This window comes from Physeter macrocephalus, chromosome 1 (assembly GCF_002837175.3).
Source record: "Physeter macrocephalus isolate SW-GA chromosome 1, ASM283717v5, whole genome shotgun sequence".
Taxonomy (NCBI): Eukaryota; Metazoa; Chordata; class Mammalia; order Artiodactyla; family Physeteridae; genus Physeter; species Physeter macrocephalus.
Genome location: NC_041214.2, coordinates 42076394 through 42098752, shown reverse-complemented (window position 1 = coordinate 42098752; position 22359 = coordinate 42076394). Strand labels below are relative to the sequence as shown.

The 22359-nt window shown below is 36.7% G+C and overlaps 1 protein-coding gene across 1 annotated transcript in view; it reads right to left on the bottom strand.

Moving 5' to 3' along the window:
* KCNH8 (potassium voltage-gated channel subfamily H member 8) overlaps positions 1-22359 on the bottom strand; it is a 406549-nt gene that overhangs the window by 114553 nt on the left and 269637 nt on the right. Inside the window, exon 7 of the mRNA XM_024115187.1 lies at positions 20263-20470. Coding sequence (XP_023970955.1) covers positions 20263-20470 — 208 coding nt within the window. The remainder of the gene's footprint in view (positions 1-20262; positions 20471-22359) is intronic.

Genomic DNA, 22359 nt, shown 5'->3' with positions numbered 1-22359 from the left:
CAACTTTGAGGTGTCAGCCTTTGTTCTCCTTTAAAAGGGCTGATTCTGAGTCATGTATCTAGCAATGCATTTAAAAACATGTAACTAACTTTGTTTGATGGCTTGTTGGGACGTGAAGCACAATAAGTAGTGTGAGTTTGTGTGACCATTCCAAAATAAGCTTTTAGTCAGTGGGTGGCTGAGTGATTGGACTTGAAATAAACAGGGCAATGGGGTTATGTCAGAGATCGAAAGGGTGGCATGGGAATTTTTAAAAATGAGAAGTAGATAGAGTACAGAGAGGCAACACATAAAGGACCCAGAAACACAGAAAGAACACAGAAAAGAAACATGACTACAGAGAAGAGTGTCAGCCCAGGCAGTGCAGGAAAACTTGAAAACCCAGAAGGCAAGCAATGCAGCATCCAGAAGTGCATAGGAAACTTGTCTTAGAATTATATTGCCTGACCTTGTCGTATCTTAGTTCTGCCACTTAAACATTGGGTAAAGTTGGCTAAGAGTCTTATCCTCTTTGTGCCTTAGTTTCTTCCTTTCTAAAATGGAGAATGTGGCAGTAACTTACCTCACAAGCTGTTGTGAAGTTAACTAACCCAATTCACATCAAGTGCCTAGCAGAGAGCAGCATAACACAGAGCAAGCTTAGATTAAAAAGCTATTGTTTCAAAGGAATGAAGGTTTTCTGTCTTACTGAAAATAACGGAGACCTTTAAAATCCTTCATTATTGAAAACGTGTAAAATATGAATCCAGAATCCTACTTCCATAAGTGGAAAATGATGAATACAATAGTAGATATAAAGGACACAATCACATCCTTCTTGGATATCAAGGCTCTTGCATCATTCATAATTACAAATGCTACTTTCCATGATGAGATACGATACTGAAGACATGAAATGGGTAGGATATGGGCTCATATTTCAGAATATTTCGTGGCTTCCAATTGCTTTGCTGTTACCTGATTATAGTAAAAATAGTGGTAAGTTGTAATATTTTTATTTGTGCACTTGTGGTTGGAGACCACACACTGATCACCCAATGTGCTGAATATATTCAGTGTGATCAATACATATATTTAATATATAATATTTATATATTAAAACATAAATATGTTTTAATATTTATATTCTTTAATTTAATCCTGTATTGTATAATTTAATTTCTTACAACTCTAACAGCTAAGTATTATCACATGAAATGTTGATATTAAAATATTGGTACTAAAAAGGTTAAAGTAAAACATGACCAAGAGCGGACATCTGTTAAGGAGAAGGACTAGGTTTTGAATCGGGGTTTGTCTGAGTTGAAAGTTTTTATCCTTTTTCATATGCCATTCTCCCTCCTGATCCTTCTTGTTGGTCAAGGTTTTGGTATTAATGGACTCCTGATTGACTTAGTCTCTTTCATAGAAAATGCTGCCCCAGTGGATTTTTCTCTGTAATTGCTCTTCCCTTCCACCTGCAAATAGAAATTTTCCATATTGTCTTCTGCTTACAGTCACCTTCATCCAGCACATGTGGTCTTGGAGACCTGGCATTATTTTTATTTGGAGCGTGGAAATTTTGTGATATTCTTCAAAATCCCCCACCCCAGAAGCCCTAGCTATTATCCAAAGGTGGCTGGCGGGAATGGATGAGTTCATGGTCTGCGTATGCAAAGGCTTGGGTAATAAAAGAGCTTTTTGGAACCACACACTGAACTCTGAGCAACTTCCCAATGCTTCATTTTCCAGGAATAGAACTCTTTGGTTACCCTCTTGCAGACTTTGCAAGAGACTTTATAGGTAGGTCAGCGTAGGTCAGACCTACGCTGTGGAGAAATGAAAGACCACACAGCTTTAGTTTTTCTTATGAGAACCCACTTTCTTATGTAATTTCTTGGACCTGATTGAAAATGTTGGATAAACTAAGCATCTTGAATTACGCTTTAACCATTCCACTTAACTGGTGCTTGACATTTACTTTCACCTACAGACACCAACCCTCTATTTACAAATCCAACATCTGACAACCATCATGCCTTTGTAATGGTTTTGAAACAATGGAAACAAATGCAAAAGATGGTTTAGTCTCCAGCCCTGCACACAAAACTGATTTAACTCACATTGTAACCAAAGTACAGTATACAGTTTATCTATTTGCCTGTCTTGCCCGAACAATTTGGAAAAAATGTGTTTGTACTTTCACTGCGTATATAGCAGAGGTGATAATAAGCACAGCCATGATGAGCACAGAGAAGTCCAAGAACATCTTGGGGAAAAGTGGCTGCAAGCAGCATCAGCTTAACCTGGCAGGGTAGAGGGAGTGGCCACAGGGCCTTTCAGGAGGCAGCTAAGCACTCAGGGCCCTGGTGAGCCCAGGCCTTGGTGGAGGCCAGGATTTGCCTCCTAGTTCCAACAAGAACTGAGGATCCAAAGAACATATGATTTATCCCGTAGTAACAGCCCTGGCTCTAAGCTGGGTGCCAAGTCCAATCTGCCTCCCTGTTTCTCCACCCATCAGCCCTATTTCTACTCTCTTCTTCCATAATATGCAAGAAATGTTCAGAAATACAGTTGTCAATGCCTCAGATCCAACTCCACCCACTCTATGAGGTCATCATTTTCAAGGTCACATGACACGACTTGATGTGCATGGTTTCCATTTTCTGAACATCCTGCAGATTGTCAAAGTCTATCTTTGACATTCTGTCTCAGAATTAAACAGTCAATTTTGGGGGGTCAGCATGATAACACTTCCTGATTTCTGAATGCTCTGTTCCCAGCCAGGTCGACATTCAGATCAGTTCCCTTTGCTTTAACCTCCACCACTTCTGAAGAGAGGCTTTTCTTGAACCAGGAGACTACAATATTACCTTCATTGCTTCTACTTGTCCCATAGTCTCTAAATAGCTTCTAATTAGTTAATTAACTAATTCACTCAATTAGCAAATAGTTAGTGACCACATATAATGCTTGAGATGCTGTGTATTATATAAAGATAAGGGAGATTAGGTCTTCATTATGGGTCAGTCTATTGGGGAAACTCTAATACAAGTATAAGGTGGACCAAACTAAGTGCTCCTTGCTAGAGCAATCAGAAAGGGTTTAAAAGAGGGGAGGAGTATTTAAGTTGTACTGTAAGAATGCATAAGATTTGGAATAACAGAGATGGAATAACGTACATCTTGGGAAGCTGAACGCACATGAATAAAGGCACTAGGCCAGGATAATATAATGCATGTATGGGGAAAGGGAAATCATGCAATTTAGCTAAAGTGAAAGGTGTGGGATGGAAAGTCACATAAAGTATGTCTAACCTACATGTTTCCAAATTTAAATATTTTCCTTTTTTTTCAAGGTATCAAAAATCAACCACGACAAGAAAAGTTGGGTTTAAACTGCTATATCAAGGCTCATATTCGATGAGCCTTGATACTTTATACTTCCTGGCAAGAATGTTAAACCTTTGAATAAATTAACAGGAAAAATCGTCAAATTATTCTCCCTCTGTGCGTGTGTGCGCGCGCGCGCGTGTGAGTGCGCACGTGTGTGTGTGTAACAGAGAAATCACAAATAACGGGGGTGGTGGTGGATATAGTTTAATTCTTCATAGAGTCAAGGGGAATTTGTTCAACTTTGTTTTGAGAATCTCATAATGCAAAAAGATAATGCCCATTTTAAATTTTAGAATTAATTTGTAAAGAAATGATAAACCAAATCGTACTGAGGCTTTGAGAAACTGCTGGGGAAACCTTATGGGATTCATCTGAGGTCATTCAGTCTGGCTACGAAGTCCAATAAATGTAGAAGCATGAGAGACACTTTCAGTCTTCTGAGAGGCTCATACTGAAGATTTCAGTTTCATGACATTGAACTCTTATGCTGGTATCTAGATAATTATTTGTAATCATTATGAATCATAATCACTATGATGCAACTTATAAACATCTTAAAGGATCTTTCAGGATATTCCAAATTGTCTCACCTGCAGTGATTTCATTTAGGGGTATTTTTATCTTGTCTCACTTTTCAGTAATCCGAGTAATCAATTTTTCATTTCCATTGCTGAAACAGATCAATTCCTTAGCTCTCTTCTCTTTTATCCCCCCACTGGCTGACCACACTTTAACCACATTGATTATCTGCTGTAGCCCCCACTAGACTGGCATCTTTGTGAGAGTAGGGATTATGGTCTCTCTTACACACTTGATTCCTAAGCCTAACTTGGAATTCAAGGTGTGGCACCTAATATGTACTCAGTACCTGTCTGTTAAGTGATAAAGCGTATCTTTCTAAATCATAGAGACCACAGAATAGATACTCTTGCCATGTATATAAAACAAGCTTTGGGTTTGCAGAACGGCTTGGACTGCAGCCCCATCATTACTTAATAATGTGACTTCAGGTGAGCTAGCCTTCTAAGTTCCAGCTTCTTCAACTAAAAAATGGAAATAAAAATGTCTCCTTGTCTGTTGTGATGATTGAAGAAGATATTTTGCAAAACATCTGGCATGGTGCCTGGAGTGTTATTACCTGCTTAAAATGTTGGTTCCTTTTTACTTCTTCTGTTGTCTATCACTTTTTCACAAATAACTATATTACTCAAAAATAAGTTAGCTTTCTAAATTCGAAGATGAGTTGACAACTAATTTTCATCATCTATCATGGATATAACTAAAAATGGACATATGCCAGTGGGGAAATTTGAGCGTTCAAATAAAGTGATCCATAAATGTAGACAGAGAATAAAATATATTTAATATCTCAAAGGCTTCATTATCACTTAGCAAAACCATTTGTTTCCTGATTGATTCCACTGCAGTGTCGACTAATTTGAAGGACATTTTGACCCAGTGTTTTGATTGCAATGCCTTTGACCCCCATCCCCATCTAGATACCATGATTTGGTTTATCTCATGCTCTTTGCTCCTTGTTCAAAGAAATAAAAACAAATTTTAATTATTTTATCCAATAAATAAATATGATTAGTAGAAATGAGACAAATACAGTTGACAATGTTTAAAACAGAGCAAGTTGAAATTGGTTAGTTTCCAAAACAAAACAAACAAAACAAAACAAAAATGACTTGATTGAAAATAAACATTCCTTAGGAAAACTGAATACAGCAAACATTGATTGGGGGAAAATTAGACATAGTAGAAATAATGAATAAAGAACAAAATTTGCAATAGCTAAAACTGTACAGAGTCAAATTTGTTATTCATCAAAAAATGATTGAAGAATAAAATCTTCTTGAAAAAAATTAGTTCTCAAATTAAAACTTAAATTGAGAAGATTGGACTTGATAGAAATGTTGTCACAAAAGAAAACTCATCCTATCTGATGTGGAATTTTAAAAAAATGATTGATGAATTAAATCTTTGGTGTAAAGTTTATGTATAAAAGAACTCGATACAAATAATTCCAATACAATAAAAAGAAAATGGAAGAAAATTGTTTAATCCTGCTGTATAGGTATTTGATTAAAAAATTAAATTAGTATGATGAAGTTCTAACAAGTTCATCTAGCCCTCTAGATGAGAAATCAGAAATGATGCTATCATTCTAATGGTAACGTCTGTATCCACTATACAATGGAAATGTCCTTGGGTTCAAGAGAGTGAGCACAGAACATTCACAGGATTAACATAGGATGTTCAAAATGTTAGGATCAAAATAGCTTGTATTCCTCAAAATCAACTCACTATTTGGTTGAATAAAGATTTTTAAATTGTCTGATATCTTTGAATGTAATTGTTGACAAAGAAAATAGAGTATTTTATTAAAATGATTCCATTAAACTTGCCATCCAAAGAAGGAATCTTTCCTTTCTAAAGAATGAAAAATATTTGATTCACTAATTTAAAATAATGTCAAATCTATTTTTAAACTTGGCAGTGGCAATGAATTTCTGTCCTCTCTCTCTCTATCTCTTTCTCTCTTTCTCTCTCCCCCTCCTCTCTCCCTCTCTCACCACACACAGTACAGCCATGATATCTGTAATGACTGCCATAACATGACTTGCTTACACCGTTTGCCTAGCATGTTCTCAACAGAAAAATCACAGAGAGTCACATACCCTCAGTTGTCAACAAAAAAATACTGGATTATTCATTTAAGAATATCTAACCCTTCAGAATCCTATTACACATAGTATTATTTTTTGGATTTTTGCAGATACATTTGCATTGCTATGAATAAATGTTTTTGTATGAAACACATAAAACACTGTATTTGAAGACCAGAATCATGTATGTTCACTTATGACAGACTCTTAATGCAACTCAGGTGCTGACTGACTCTTTGGAATTGTTTTGTTGGTGACTCTCAAGTGGATCAGAGTCACTACATATCTCAAAATATACCATTTAGCCACAGAATAGCTTTGCAACCTGTGAACCTAAACCAGTATATTTTAAAAATTAATGGAATTATTTAGCACTACAGCATGAATTTATGGGCAGATGATAAAATTAGAAACACCGCCCTCCTTCTCTGCATTACATTAAAAAAACTCAATCTTGACAAAATTCCATTTCAGGCTAGAAAGATGGCTAAAAATAAGCCCGTCATCCCTGACCATCGGCAGCAGGTTTTCGGTAAAGACCGCAGGCAATTTGGACTCTGACTTCCATGCTGTAAATAAAGTTACATATAATTTCTTGGGAACAAAATCAGTTGATTTTGTTTACTAAAATCATGATTTTAGTAAAACACCACATATTGGCAATAGCAATGATGATGGTTACATCAATAGCAACTGTAGTAGTGGCAGCAGTAAAATTAACATGTACTGAAGATTTAGTAACCACTTTATATTATTTAATCCTCATAACACCTGATGAAGCAGCTAATCCTGTCTCTATTTTATAGATGAGGAGACTGTACCTTAGACAGGTAAGTAACACAAACAAAACTGACACAGGTGGACTTCCCTGGCAGTCCAGTGGTTAAGACTTCGTGCTTCCCCTGCACAGGGCACAGGTTCCATCCCTGGTCAGAAGAGTTCTGGATGTCACACGGTGCAGTCAAAGAAAACAAAACAAACAAAAAACTGACTCAGGTAATAAGCGGAGGAGCCAGGCTGTGAAATGAATCTAGAACTCACATTTGTAAAAACTGTCATATGAGATCAGTATATATATATATATATATATATATATATATATATATATATATATATATATAGGTTCACAGGGGGCTGTCAAGCCAAAGGTTCATTTTCAATACCCTCAGAAGAGAAAATGGGTATAGAGTTCGAAAGCTACATAAAGTTAGGTGACATTAGCTTTTATTTCTGTCTTTAATATTTCAATTGACTGAGTCTTCCGATATCCAATTTCTGTCAGTCTATTTAATGTTGGTGTAGAGGATGGTGGCGTGAACAAATACACCAAGATACAAATCCACCGTTTTTAAAAAGAGAGTCTTCATAAATCATCTCTATCTTGAATGGGGTTCTTGGATCTGAGTTTCTGAGAAATTAAAATTGGGTTTTTGTCTCTGTCTTTCCTGACGAATCTCAATGAAAAAACAAAATCAAGAATCTGATGTCCAAGTAAAGGACATGTTACCAAGGAGATTTTGACAATAGTCTCCAATAGACTACAAAACATTTTAATTATTTCTTCTGTTTGTAGCGAGTTGGAGAAATTCTAAATAAAAAGCACATTCCCGCACATACACATATGACAAGAAAGGAGAGAAAAGAGGTTTTGAAGTTTTCAATGCCAGATATCTAATTAGTTTAGATATAATGTGTAATTATCTTCTATTTCTTATCATGTATCCACGAGTTATGTCCATGCTTGTTAAAATCTCAAATGGGGAAAGTGTTCCAGTGGAAATTCTTTATAAATTCAATCCCCTTCATAAAAATATTCACACAATTAGTGTAACAAACAGAGGAAAACTTTTCATTAGTTCAAGTCTGTAGACTGTGAGACCAATTTTAACATATACTCACTACTATATATAAAATAGATAACCAACAAGGACCTACTGTACAGCACAGGGAACTGTACTCAATATCTTGTAATAACCTATAATGAAGAGAATGTATTGATAATAAAAGTATATGTGTGTATATATATATATATATATATATACCTGAATCACTTTGCTGTACACCTGAAACTAACACATTTAAATCAACTATATTTCAATAAATTTTTTTTAAATTAAAAAATAGCATGTGTATCCCTTTTCACGAGAAGGTTCAGCTGGACTAAATAGTTTGGCAAATATCATGAAGAAAAGTATTTTCTGTGTTTTTCCCTCTTGAGTTTGTAGTAAAGTTCCTAAAAAACTATATTAATCAGGTCACGCCTTCTCTGGCTTCTCGGGGATTGTATCTGTATATCATCAGTCAAGACTCCAACTCATTATTTTGGTCACATCCTTCTTTTTACTCACTTTGAGTCTGAGATGGCAAATTGGTGACCTATGGGCTTGATCAGGCCCCCAGAAACATATTTTGGTGGTGACACTATGCTTTTCAAGTTCTGAATTACTTGCCAATACTTTACCTCCAAAAGCCAAGATTTACCCCCAAATCCCAAGTTCCAAATTCTCTGGAAAAATCAGATGTGGTTAAACTTCATCTACACCGGTGCTGGGCTGAGCTCAAAATTGGTTCCCTCAGATGGGGCTTGCTTTCTCCACTTCAGCCATGAATGCTAGGCCCCTTTCTCCTCTAGCCCTTTTATTTTGTGACACCAGCTGTTCAAGAATTTTCTAGACTAACAAATTCATCTCATCCACTCACTGTTCCTCAAACACATTGTGAGATTTCCTACTTCTATGGCTTTATCCACACCATGTCCCCACCTAAATGTTCTCTGATGCATCCTCTCCAAAGCTGTACTCATCTTTTGAAGCCCAGCTCAAATGCCATCTTCAGAAAGATTCAGTTAGAATCACTTCTACTTCTTTCTAAACGACTGAGGAAGTTGTTGCCTATACAAACTTACGCCAAACCAATATTATAAAAAAACAATTGTGCGAATTTTTGTGTCCACCTCTTGAATTTCTAAAAACAAAGTACACTTCTAGAAGTCAAGCTCTAGGATTCCTTGTCTTGCTCACAGCTCATAACACTGTCCTTCTTAGGGCCACAAGAAATTTTTATTTTATAGTAAATACTAAGAACTTTGCAGGGTTTAAATGCACCAATCCCAAAGAGTTCTTTTTCTGCTCTATTTTTCTCTATATCTATAGTCTTCTAGGAAAATAATCTGCAGTACGTTAAACTGTCACTTATCCCAAAAGAATTATTATGATTAATATAGTAGCTGGAAAGAAATAATTGTATATTAAGCACATTTGATGATGTCTTCTTAAGACGGCTGCATAATTTATTTTCCTGGTAACTGAACAATTCCGTCTGAAGAATTGAAGATTTGAGGTCTTAAGTTTAAATGATTTTCCCCCATAAAGGCATTCCAAGTGGGAATAAGGTCTTGAGTAATTAACCCTTATTCAATTTGCTTTTTATGGATTAGATTACAACCATTTTTATATTTCAAAGGTAACATAGACAATTACACTGGATTTTAGGTTATGTTATTTTTGGCAGAATTGAAGACTGTGGCTCTGGCAAGATTATGAACTTAGCTTATGTGCAAGCCTTCCTGATAGAAACACTGAAAATATACAGATGCTTCCGAAAGAGGAAGTGAAATGTACGTATGCAAAAATGAGGAGCTGCAAGCCTGTGAGCTGACACCATGGTGGTGATGCTGTTGGGGAGACAGGGATGGGCAGCTGGTCAGAAGTAATAGTGACCGTGGGCTTGGGTTTCATGGCCATCTGTGCACAGGAGAGAACACTTAAATGCTATAAACGCTGGAACTGACATCTTGTATACAACTGGGATACTAAGTGTGATACATGCAGGGAGAAGGGTAGAAATAATTTACCCAACAGCTTACAGGGATGACAAGGAAAACTAGAGTTTGAAAAAAGTGGTCTTCTGAGAGAACTTTAAAAATTTAGGCTTGTGCCTTTCATGCACTGGTGTCTGAATGTGTACCATCCATGAGTCACAGACACCTTGATGCTAAGAAATTTTTTAAAATTTGATCCCAGGGCAGGGGAAAATCCTACTATCCTTGACAAAAGCAAGCAAGCAAACAACAACCAAAATTCTGGATATTCTCATACCTCAATCTGCACGTGATTTTTTTTTTTTTTTTTTGCGGTACACGGGCCTCTCACTGCTGTGGCCTCTCCTATTGCGGAGCACAGGCTCCGGACGCGCAGGCTTAGCGGCCATGGCTCACGGGCCTAGCCGCTCCACTGCATGTGGGATCCTCCCGGACCGGGGCACAAACCTGTGTCCCCTGCATCGGCAGGTGGACTCTCAACCACTGCACCACCAGGGAAGCCCTGCACAGGATTTTGACAAGGAAGAAGCCCTATTGAAGATTAGCTCACAATAAAAATTTTTTTAAAGTACAAAAGAGGAAATAGTTCACCTTTTGCAAGAGTTGGATGAACAAAAAATTAGCACACAACGAACTTGAATTAATAAAATAAAAATGAAGAAATACAATAAGATAGTATGTTTTTTACAATATTTAAATTCAATTCAGAAGCTTGATATAATGGACAAAAAACAAGGAACTGGAACTATAAAAAAGAAACCAAAAAACTATGGAAAATGAACAGAGGTCTGAAAAAGCACCAAATAAAACTTCCATATGTAGTTTGCCAGAACATAGTTAATAAGGATCTATAATATAGGTATAATTAAATTCAGAAGCTTGATCTAATGGACATATATAAACCTTGAACTAAAAATTATATCCAAAAAATTGTATGTGCATAATATCCTCACACATAAAGAATATATACAATTGAGCATCAAAAAACAGTGAAGAATCAGTATCACAGAGACCAAATTCTGTAACAAGCAATGGATGTAATTAGAAATCAATAACAAAGTGTTAATTTCAAGTTCCATATAATTTGAAAAACGTTTAAAGACTTCAACACTTAACAATATATAGCATTAAATGGATTATTTAGGAAAGAAGAGAAACTGAAAATTAATGAGATAGAGGGTCTAATTTACCAAAGAGGAAATTAGAGTGACTCTCTACATCAAAAAAAATATGTTCTACCTTGTTATACCTTACTTATACAGGGAAATGAAAACTTAAACAACAGTTAGACATTACTTTACACCCTCCACTCCCCAACACCCTCCAAGATTTTCACAAGTTTAAAAACATTGGTAACAATTGTTGGTGAAGCTCTGGGGAAAGAACACATATAATATGACCAACTAAATAATTAATGAATACAAGTGCTTCAGAGAAGAACTTGGCAATATGTATTAATTTTGCAGATGCACAAGCTCTTTGACCCAGAGAAATTCTTGCATATGCACACAGAGAATCTTGTATTTGATTGCTCATTGCCCAGTACTTGCCATAGTGAGAGGTGCAGTCAACTCAGTAGGGGAGTGGATAAATAAACCAAAATGATGAGTAAACTGGCTTATTGTACAATAGAATTCTATTAAACAGTTAAAAATAAATATATAAGGTTTATATCTAAGACAGATTGATCCCAAAAAAATAAAGTTCAATGAGAATGTAAAAAAGATACAAAGAAGAGAGAAATTCCAGCTCCTGTGTATTTTATCTGTGTATCTAGGTCAAGTCATACAACCTATGTGCCTCAGCTTTCTCATCGGTAAATAGAAATGATAACAGTATTGGGCTCATAAAATTATAGCGAGGTGCCTTGAACAGTGCCTGGCACTGAGAAAGCCCCATGTATGCCTGTCATTATTATTACTTCTTACATTTGTGATGATTTATATGGAAGATAATGAGGGAAAATAATATCATATATTGTTTTACTAATACATTTGTATAGTAACAACAGAGTGTAAGAAAATTTTATGCACCAACTTTAGAATAGTAAGGAGGAAAGATGGAGGGAGTGAGGCAGAAATGAAGGGTCGTGGGGCTCTGGATTCATCTGATATTGCATTGATTTTAAAAAAAGAAATAAAGCAAATATGTTAAAACAAAATGTTTAAAAAAATATAATATTTAGAAGGCGACCATTATACTCATTCTAAACATTTCTGTGTTAAAAATATTTCATAATTTAAAAACTAAATTTTCAGGAAATTTCAAACTTTTCAAGGTTTAGTTTCTTTTTTCTAAGATGAGGTTGAAAATATCTGTCTCATGGGATTTCAATAAAGATCAGATGAGAAAATGCATACAAATATATTAAGCACTGCACCATGCATGTAGGTGGTGCTTAATAAATGTAAGCTAAATATTAATCTGATATAAATCAATTGTTTTCAAAAAATGTGAAGAAAAAATAAATTTGTAAGTTATTTTTCTACTCATTAAATTTATTCCTAGTTCACAGATGTGATGGGGATTGGAAAAGCATAGGAAAGTGAAAAATAGGAAGAACTCAATTGTTGCTGGTTTAGGACTTTATAACAAGGAGTATTACATTCACACAATGTCCCAAGGCTTTTTAAGACTTTGCTACTCAAAGTGTGTTGTGGGGTCCAGTAGCCCTGATTTCACTGGGGAGGTGGTAAAAATGCTGGATCTCAGGCTTCACCTCAGATTTACTGAATTAGAATCTGCTTTTTAATGCAATCCTCACATAATTTCAGTGCACATTAAAGTTCAAGACCCTGCTTCAAAAAAATAAAAAATTAAGTCCAGGAGTCCGTCACTAGGGTCCATTTTAATGGTTAGAAATCTTCATTTTAGGCTTTTTCTCCCCTTTCTTTATTTCATGTATTCGCAAGAATGAGAATCTACAGATCAGGGTTATCTAAAAATGTTTATATGATCCTTTACACAGAACCTGAAAATGTAGAGTGCTGGACAATTCTACCTTCTTGAGGAAAATTTGATAGTTATTGAAATAATCAGCTTACAATATCATAAGCCTGGTCATTTTTTTCCCCATTACATGTGGCTTGTAAATGCTAAGCAGTTAATAACTAGAGAGCCATTCAAATCAATCAGCTTTTATGATGTTCTATCCAATGAGGATCAGGAGAGTTAAGACTAAAATTGTCAATGCAAATTTGAAAATGATATTCTTGGGCTTTTTTTTTTTCCGTGATACAGATACACATTTAGACATCTGCAATGGATACTTGTACTCCAGCCAAAGGATTAAAAGATAAAAAAAGCTTCCCTCTATTACAATATACTCTCAGCTCTAACTTTTGAAACAGATCATTTAAAGTTCAGTGTGTCACAGCCTTAGAAACAGAGATAGCTTCGAGAAAGAATGTAAGTTAGTGTTTTAGCTACAAAAGAGAGCTACTGACCACGGTGCAGTCTGCTTGTGGAAGCACAGCTTGGTAAGTATAACTGTTAGGCTGACACAGCAGCACAGACTGCGTTACAGGGAGCAAGATGCACCGAGAATTATAGCATCCCCATCTTTCAGCTAATTCCATCTGACATTTGATGTCTGAGAGAGGTATGATGATTTACAGAAGCATTTTAATAAGTGTTTTTATAAATGTTATTTTTTTTTTTGAGTATTAGGGTAAAGTTGTTATTGTAGAAGACTTTTGTCTTTTTTTGAGGGGTGGGCTGTCTAAAATCCTATGTGAAGGGGGTATTCTCCCTTGTGTATAGTAATGGAGAGACACAGGGTCCCACTTCCAACCATGAAAGTGTAAGGTGGGGGGATCCCTCCTTGCCCAGCAGTCTGTGTCTGAACGTATGATGTAAGTGTGACCAATTGGATTCTCCTTTCAGGGACTGTGAATCAGAGATGAACAGAAGGTTAGGACTCACTCATGGCATCTACAAAGGCAGAAACACGTCCAGGCCATCTTTGCAAAATGTCAGCAACTGTGCTTCTTGCACTAGGGTATCTGGATCTGCCTTGGCTCACATTCTTTTCCCAAGTCTTGTTCTCCATCCTTCTATTTCTGAGTCTGCATGTCCTGCTAAGGCATTCCTTTTCTGTGTTTGCTTGCAATCAAGAAGAATCGTCACTGATACAGAAATATCACCTCTTCACTAGATTTGGTTTTTTTAAATTAATTTTTTGTTATAGTTGATTTACAATGCTGTGTTAGTTTCTGCTGTACAGCAAAGTGAATCAGTTATACATATACATATATCCACTCTTTTTTAGATTCTTTTCCCATATAGGTCATTACAGAGTATTGAGTAGAGTTCCCTGTGCTATACAGTAGGTTCTCATTAGTTATCTATTTTATATATAGTAGTGTGTATATGTCAATCCCAATCTCCCAATTTATCCCTCCCCTGTCCCTTTCCACCTTGGTAACCATAAGTTTGTTTTTTACATCTGTGACTCTATTTCTGTGTTGTTCACTACATTTGAACAGCACTGCTACTTCACCTCTATATAGCTCATTGACGTAAGTTTAAGTAGGTGGCTGCAGTTTGAAAATGGCCTCAATTAGTGATTAAGAGTGGAGGTGGTGGTCATGGTGGTAGTTATCAGGTGCAAGAACATAATATGTACCAGAAACTATGTGAGGCACGTCAACTTGAGTACCTATAATTCCTCAGAAAACGCTGTGAGGATCAGTACTACCACACCCATTTTACAGATGAGGAAACTAAGATTGTTGTATAAAAAGTCACACATTGAAGTCACCTTGACCAAAATCACATGCCTAGTAAATCCCCAAAGCAAGATTCAAATCCAAATCTTTCTAGCTTAAATCAGAACCATTATATTCTCTCTAGGATGCTAATGGAGCTCTTTAAGGACTAACTCAATGTCATTAACTGAACTTTATAAATGTCATTAACTGAACTTAATAAATGATAACTAAAATAATATATCCCTACATTAACTGGGATGTAAGGAAACATGTAAGGTCTTCTTTTTTATTATTATTATTTAAAATTGAAGTGTAGTTGACTTACAGCATTGTGTTAGTTTCAGCTGTACAGCAAAGTGATTGTACAGCAAAGTGTTACTGAATATATATATATATACTGAATATATATATATATATACTGAATATATATATATATATATTCAGTAACATAGACATATATATATATATATATTCTTTTTCAGATTCTTTTCCCTTATAGGTTATTACAAAATATTGAGTAGAGTTCCCTGTGCTCATTCAAAGCCTTCTAACACATTTTTAGCTAGGTATTTATTGAAGTCTTCTTAAAGAAATGTTCTGAAACATTTCTTCACAGTGAAAACAAAATTTTAAATTTAAAAGCCACACTTAGACTTGAAGCACTATGTCTAAATTCCATAAAAGTTTGTTATATCCCAAGAAGCACGTAGGGTAGATGTTGAACCTCTCCCCTACATTAGTTTTGAAGGGAAAATATCCTATCTGTGTGCAATTACGAGGCTATGTGAAAATTACTTATTTTCAGAGGCTGTCTCGAACAGAAAGTTTGGGCAGATATATTATTTTGAAGATACGTGTAAAAAAGTATATAATAACTTATGGAGCACTGTGACTAAACTTGAAGGCAACGCTTTTAAAGCCATTACTTAATACTCTTCCCATATAAGATGATAAGTATCACTAGACCCAGGTCATAGTACTTTCTTTATTAGAAGTAACTGTCTTAATAAAATAGTAATGATGATTACAATAGCTCCTATTTATTGAGCAGTTACTAGGTGGCGGGCACAGTGCTAAATGCTTCACAGAGATTGCCTACTTTAATACTGGCGACCCCAGTGAGGTATGCACTATTATTAGGGCCACTTTACAGATATTGAAAAAGAAACAGAGCAAAACATCTCCCCCTGCCTCCTGGGGTTCTATATTCAAAGGATCGCTGCTCAAGAGAGAATATTAAGCCTTGCTGTAGCCTTAGATGAAGCCCAAACTCTAAAGCTTAGCATGAATTGTCTTTAAAGATCGGGTCTCTGACTACCTACCTCTTTAGCCTCATCACCTCACTACCATACCCCCCTTCACCCTTTATGCTGGTTCTAGTGAACGGCTTCATACAGTCCTGTCCCTGCTGTGACACACGCCCGTTCCTCAGCATCCGTAGAGACAAGACTATTCATTCTTTAAAACTCACCTCAACTTGGAAATGCCTCTGCTGATAACCTGTTAGATTTAGTTGCCTCCCCTCTATGCAGGTTCTTGCTACAGAACATACTGCACTGCCATATATCCATTGAATTATTTGTCTGCTTTTCTTACTGGACCTTAAGTGCCATGACATTAAGTATATTATTTTTTTCTTCTTTTTTTTATTGAAGTATAGTTGATTTACAATGTTGTGTTAGTTTCAGGTGTACAGCAAAGTGATTCAGTTAAATATATATATTTAATCTTTTCCAGATTCTTTTCCCGTATAGATTATTACAAGATATTGAGTAGAGTTCCCTGTGCTATAAGTAGGTCCTTGTTGCTTATCTATTTTATATATAGGAGTGTGTCTATGTTAACCCCAAACTCCTAATTTAAGTATATAATTTGTTTTGGTATCTCCAGTGCCTAACACAGGACCAAGCATGCAGTGGGCACTCAAAAAATATTTTTTGAATAAATGGCCAAATATTAAGTTACCACCCTATTTGTTCTTTCTATCTTCCTGCTGGAAAGAATTTGCTAAATAACCATTCCCCATTATATCATAATGCTCAAAATTATGAGAAGGACTTCTACACAAGGAGTTAGGGAATCTAGGTTCTTGTCCCATGATTGTCCTTTAGTAATTAAAAGACCTTGAAGACTGATTCATTCAACAACTTTCTTTTTACGCATTTGCCATGCACCAGAAACTGTACACCACAGTGAGGAAGCAGCAGTGGACACAAGTGACAAAAGTCCCTTCCACCAGAAAGCTTGTATAACCTAGAGTTGGATTTCTCACCATAAAATCAAAGAGCTGGACTAAGGTCCTTCCAGGCTTAAAATTCCATGAAACAATAAGCCAAATCTCAAATTCCTTAAAATATAATATAGGAACACCTAAGAATATGAAATAAAATAGAACACCAGGCAAATCTGTTCATAACTTGCCTCTGATACAATTAACCTAGGAGTATTAATTCTTCCTTACAAAAATAGATATATTATAGAGAAGTGACATTATGAAACATTTTTTAAAGGTTAACTTTGGTTTGGTCTGATGAAAAATATTTGAACCCTCTCTAGTTGTAAGTACAAGAGCATGCCTGCCAAGGACAAAAAGGGGAAAAAAATCATTTCAAGGAAATTAACAATGATGAGAAAGGAAGATCTATTTTATTCCTTGGGAAGATGAATCTGTTCTGTACATCTAATGTTAGTCAGAACATAAAGAACAATGTGTTCTCTAATCAAGTTTTATGTGTGTGATGAATTTTTTGATTCGTGGTAATTGGACTGAAAAGGTAAAGCATATTATTAGTGGACAGATTACACAGTAAAAAGTAAATTAGCCTAGACTCTCAGCTGCTTCATTACAAAATTAGGTAGGGAAGGTCATAATTATTTAATTTGTGTCCAAATCTCAGCTGGAGAATGTTCCAAATGAACAAATGATCCAAGTAATTTTAGGGGAAGGGAAAGTCCTTGTAGCCAAGCTTAAAAACCCAATATTGACAGACATAATTAGCATACTACCTTCCTGACCATATCCCTAGAGGTGTTTGGACAGGAAATCTAATTCTCTAAAGATAAATGTTCTGTTATTTTTTATCATAATTGAGTAAACCGTATCAATTCCTTGACATGCTATGATCATAGGATGTCCTTCCCGACACGTCCCTCAAATTTGTTGACATTGGATGATTGATTGCTTCTGCTGGTTAACATGGGCACTGAGCTATGATAGAAAATAGATACACAATATTAAACTCACAAAACTGGGTTTGTTCTTCCATTAAAGTCATAAATCATGGATCCTGAAAGAGCCTTTCAAGTTACATAGTGAGTTTTCTCATGTTGTCGATGAAGAAACTGAGGCCCAGACAGGTGAACAAAATTACTGCAAATCTCACAGTTGGCAGGGGTTGGAGCCATGATGAAAGGAGAGATCCATCGCCTCCCAGCCCAATGTCCTTCCCATCATTTTATTTTGCCAATAGTTAGCTCTCTTTGTGAGCTAACTTCCAGCTTACAAGCCCCCATACATGACACTGACCCATATCACCAGGACCAAGAGTAGGCGTGGTAGGGGGCAATGCAGATGAAGTTCAGGGGGTTGGCTTCTTTTTTCTTGGAAAACAAATGCCTCTGCCTATTTGTGGGAAGAAAAACATCAGCTAGTTTGTCAGTCTGCAGCAGGACTGGTATGTTGGAAATGAAACACAAAGCTTTCCTCCTCTAACTAAATTTGACAGCGTGCATAAGCTGAATTTCTCCATCTGGAGACTCTCAGACTAGACAAGCCTTACAAATTAATATGTGTGTATAGGTCTGGGGCCTGAAGGAAATGAGGTCAGGTCCAAAAAGGAATCAGGTGGCTGGCCACAAATCAGAACTTTAACATGGATTCACAACAAAGGGAGGAGATCTAATGCTGTAATTCACTGAAGAGCATTAGGACCATGCTAGGGTCTGTGATGAGGAAGCCGGAGGACAAAGTTACAAAGAGGGAAACGATACTGAAGGACAGAAAATGTTTTCATCCAAGTACAATCCAACCTTTGATACTCCTTTTAATCAAATCTTCTCTTTCCCCATCCCTTCTCTCTCTCTCTCTCTCTCTCTCTCTCTGTCTCTCTCTCTCTCTCTCTCACACACACACACACCTCATGTTCTCTTTATGCAGGATATTTGTGCTCTCATTCTACAGTCTTATTTCTCTCTTTACTTTGTTTCTGAGAATGGAGGTCTACAGCAAGGCATAGAAAAAGTTCTTTGATAAGGAAGATAAAACAATTCAGGATGCATTAGTTTCTTTGTATACCTCAAGGACAAAATTGAGATGTGTAGAAGCATTTTTTTTTTTTTTTTTTTTGCGTACGCGGGCCTCTCACTGCTGTGGTCTCTCCCGTTGCGGAGCACAGGCTCCGGACACGCAGGCTCAGCGGCCATGGCTCACGGGCCCAGCCGCTCCGCGGCATGTGGGATCTTCCCGGAGCGGGGCACGAACCCGTGTCCCCTGAATTGGCAGGCGGACTCTCAACCACTGCGCCACCAGGGAAGCCCTGTAGGAGCATTTTTAAGAACGTAGACAGGAGACTCACACCCTTGAACCTGCTTTCTTAAAGTCCCCAGCTCATTCTCCAAAGATGTCCTTTAAGGCTTTGTACGTGCCCTATGGTGAGAGAGTGGCATTTAATAAGAGTCCACCCAGGGATGCTCCAAATGCACTCCGCCACTAAAGTGCTGGTATAAGAAGTTAGAGCATTTTTTTCTCTTGAGAATCTCTATGGCTTTATCCCTGGGCAAAGGTCTGAGCTTCTTTCAAAAGTCCAAGATTGATTTTTGGAGGAGAAGATAAGTGAAGGATTTTCTAGCTAACCAAGAAACATATTCTCTGATTAAATGTCAGATTAAGAAGAAAAAATACCCTACATAAGGTACTATGACAATTCTCTAAAAGGAAAGACTGTGAGAAGAACGCAGATATTTTAGGATAGAGGGTTATAGCCTTCAGAATTTTCATTTTTTTAGAAAGTTCTTGTGGTTGATATAAGTTTAAAAATGTGTTCATGTGCAGAACATTTCAGATTCATTTATGCAGAATTATGTAACACTTGAAACAACTCCCTTAAATTCCCATGGATTATGCGGACACAAAATTTTACAAATTATATTTGTAAATATCCTTTCTTCTGTATCATCACAAGTTCTCAAAGTATACTAAATGTGGAAGTCAGAATGATAGTGCTGTCTCTCTTTTTTTTTAAAGGAGAAAATAGTAGAGATATACTTTTTATTATTCACTTGCCACCTCAAATACAAGTGATCATTTTCTTATGATTTAAAAATATTGTAATGACTGGCCAGTTCCCCATGATTTACTGTTACTAGCCCTCCATTGGATATGCCAAGATAAGATCACACATTACTTAGCTAAACACTTCTACAGACGTGCTGGGCATTTTTAAAAGTTCACCCATTGAGAACTTAACCCAATTCTCTTCGAAAAAAAATGCAAGGTTGGTCCAGAAAACTTTCTCAAAAGAAATCACTTGTACCATGGACCCTCTCCACACCCGCCAAAAAAAGATGAGACAAATCAACAGTCAGAAGACATATATTTATAGCCTCATCTTTCACCTCCTCCAAATCCTAAACAATCTTCTATTTTTCCCTTAAAAATGGAAAATGTGACAAATGTAAGCCCTTACCAACTTCCCACTTCAGAAGGCTGTTGTCTTCCCTCTCCATTTTTCCAATGACATACCAGATACACGCCATCCAGTGTGCAAGAAGGGCAAACATGGACATGAGCAGGGTCAGGACGATTGTGCTGTGTTGGGAATAACGGTCCAACTTCTGCAGGAGACGCAGAAGACGCAGCAGCCGGACGGTCTTCAGGAGATGCACGAGAGACACCTGCGGGGGGAAACAGAGCCGCACAGCTTGGCTCACGGAGTCATTACATCCACAACAGTCACTTCAGCTACAGCCACTCTGGGAAGTTCTTGAAATTAAGTATAATCGGGATTCCAAAGCTGTGACCATTTTATGACCATTTCTATGTCGTTTCCTGATATATTATATCGGAAGTTGATAAGATAAAAGATGATAAGGCAATTTAGTTTCTTTGAGTGAATACTTATCTTCCTTAATTAAGATGTATCTTTTTTTCTCTACCTATATGACTGAAGATAATTTTATATATTCTGATATACAACTAAAACACATTATGGGATCGGGATTGAATAGAAGATGTCTCCACCCCTTTCTTTTAATTTCTTTCAATTCCACTTCCCCTTCTCCATGTAAGGGAGCTGCGTTATAACAAAACTTTGTATAGACTGAAGTAAAACCCTGTAAAGTGGTAGCAAAAGTAACTTAGGTTTCTTATTTTTAAATAGGGAGACCTAAAAACTTGAGTAAGATCTGCTCACAAATACCAGTAGCACCTCCTGCCTTATGTGCTTTGCTATTGTCCTTCTAACATTATCAAAGACAAAGAAAACATTTGCCTGGAGCACATACATTCTGCGCTTTCTGTTAAACAAACATGCTTAGGGAACCAAAATCAAATGGAACAAAATTTTGGAAAAACCTTTTGCCTCTGTATGAACTAGAACAACAGACTTGTAGTTAAGGAGTTAGTTTCTTGACTTTAAGGCTCAACTGAAAAATGTGCACCATTGGTGTCCACCAGAAAGGTCAATGTCACTATTACAACACATGTGGTGCACTAATATACACTCTTTTTAATACCTTCCAGAGAAAAGAAAAGTCAAATAAAACGTTAACTCATATGCAAATAGAATCTGACAAGTTTCTTGACCTATTCTAATTTGGGGGGTGAACCACAAATAGAAGGTAAGGAAGTGGTTTGTATGACTACACCTAAGAATAATTTTTCCTTTACAGGCAGAATCATAAACAAGGTCAGCATCTTTAGAGAGTCTGCCTTTATAATTATCCGGAGTCAACTGATTTCTCCCTCCTCCAGCCATCTTCCCTTATCTCCAAGAAAAATGTACCTAGAGCAGTGCCTGACACGTAGGAAGTGCTCAGTAACTTTGTGTTAAATGAGTGAATGGATAAGCTATTATGTGAAGATGCAAAACACTCCAGGCTCACTATAACAATAGATATTCAATAAAAGTGTCTTCCACTGTAATCTTGTGAATTATTCTATACTGAAATATAAAAATATCATAAGGATGGGAATTCCCTGGTGGTCCAGTGGTTAGGACTCCACGCTTCCACGGCAGGGGGCCTGGGTTCGATCCCTGGTCAGGCAACTAAGATCCTGAAAGGTGTGGTGTGGCCAAAAAAAAAAAAAAAATCATAAGGTCAATTGAGGAAGTTGCCAGGTAGCTGTGGTCTTTTATGCCTTTTTGTGGGTCTTCTGGGTATGGTTTTACTTTCTTCTCCTTCATACTCACGTTCTCATCTATCATTTCTCCAGCTGATTGTAAGTCAGGTGCAGTTTCTACTTTGTGGCTTAGAGGAATTACTAGGGATGAAATTTATTTTATAGGTAGGTGAATTTGATAGATAGATAACAATTTTGTAAGTAAAGTGAATCCTGGAGCAGAACTCTCAAATGGAGGATACCATCTGCTATGGACTGAATTGTGTTCCTGCAAATTTCATATGTTGAAGCCCTAACCCCCAGTGTGACGGTATTTGAGATAGGGTCTTTGGGAGGTAATTTGGTTTAGATGGGGTCATGAGGGTGGGGTCCTCAAGATGGGATTAGCGCCTCTATAAGAATAGACCAGGGAGCCCTCTCTCTTGTTCGCTACCCACCCCAA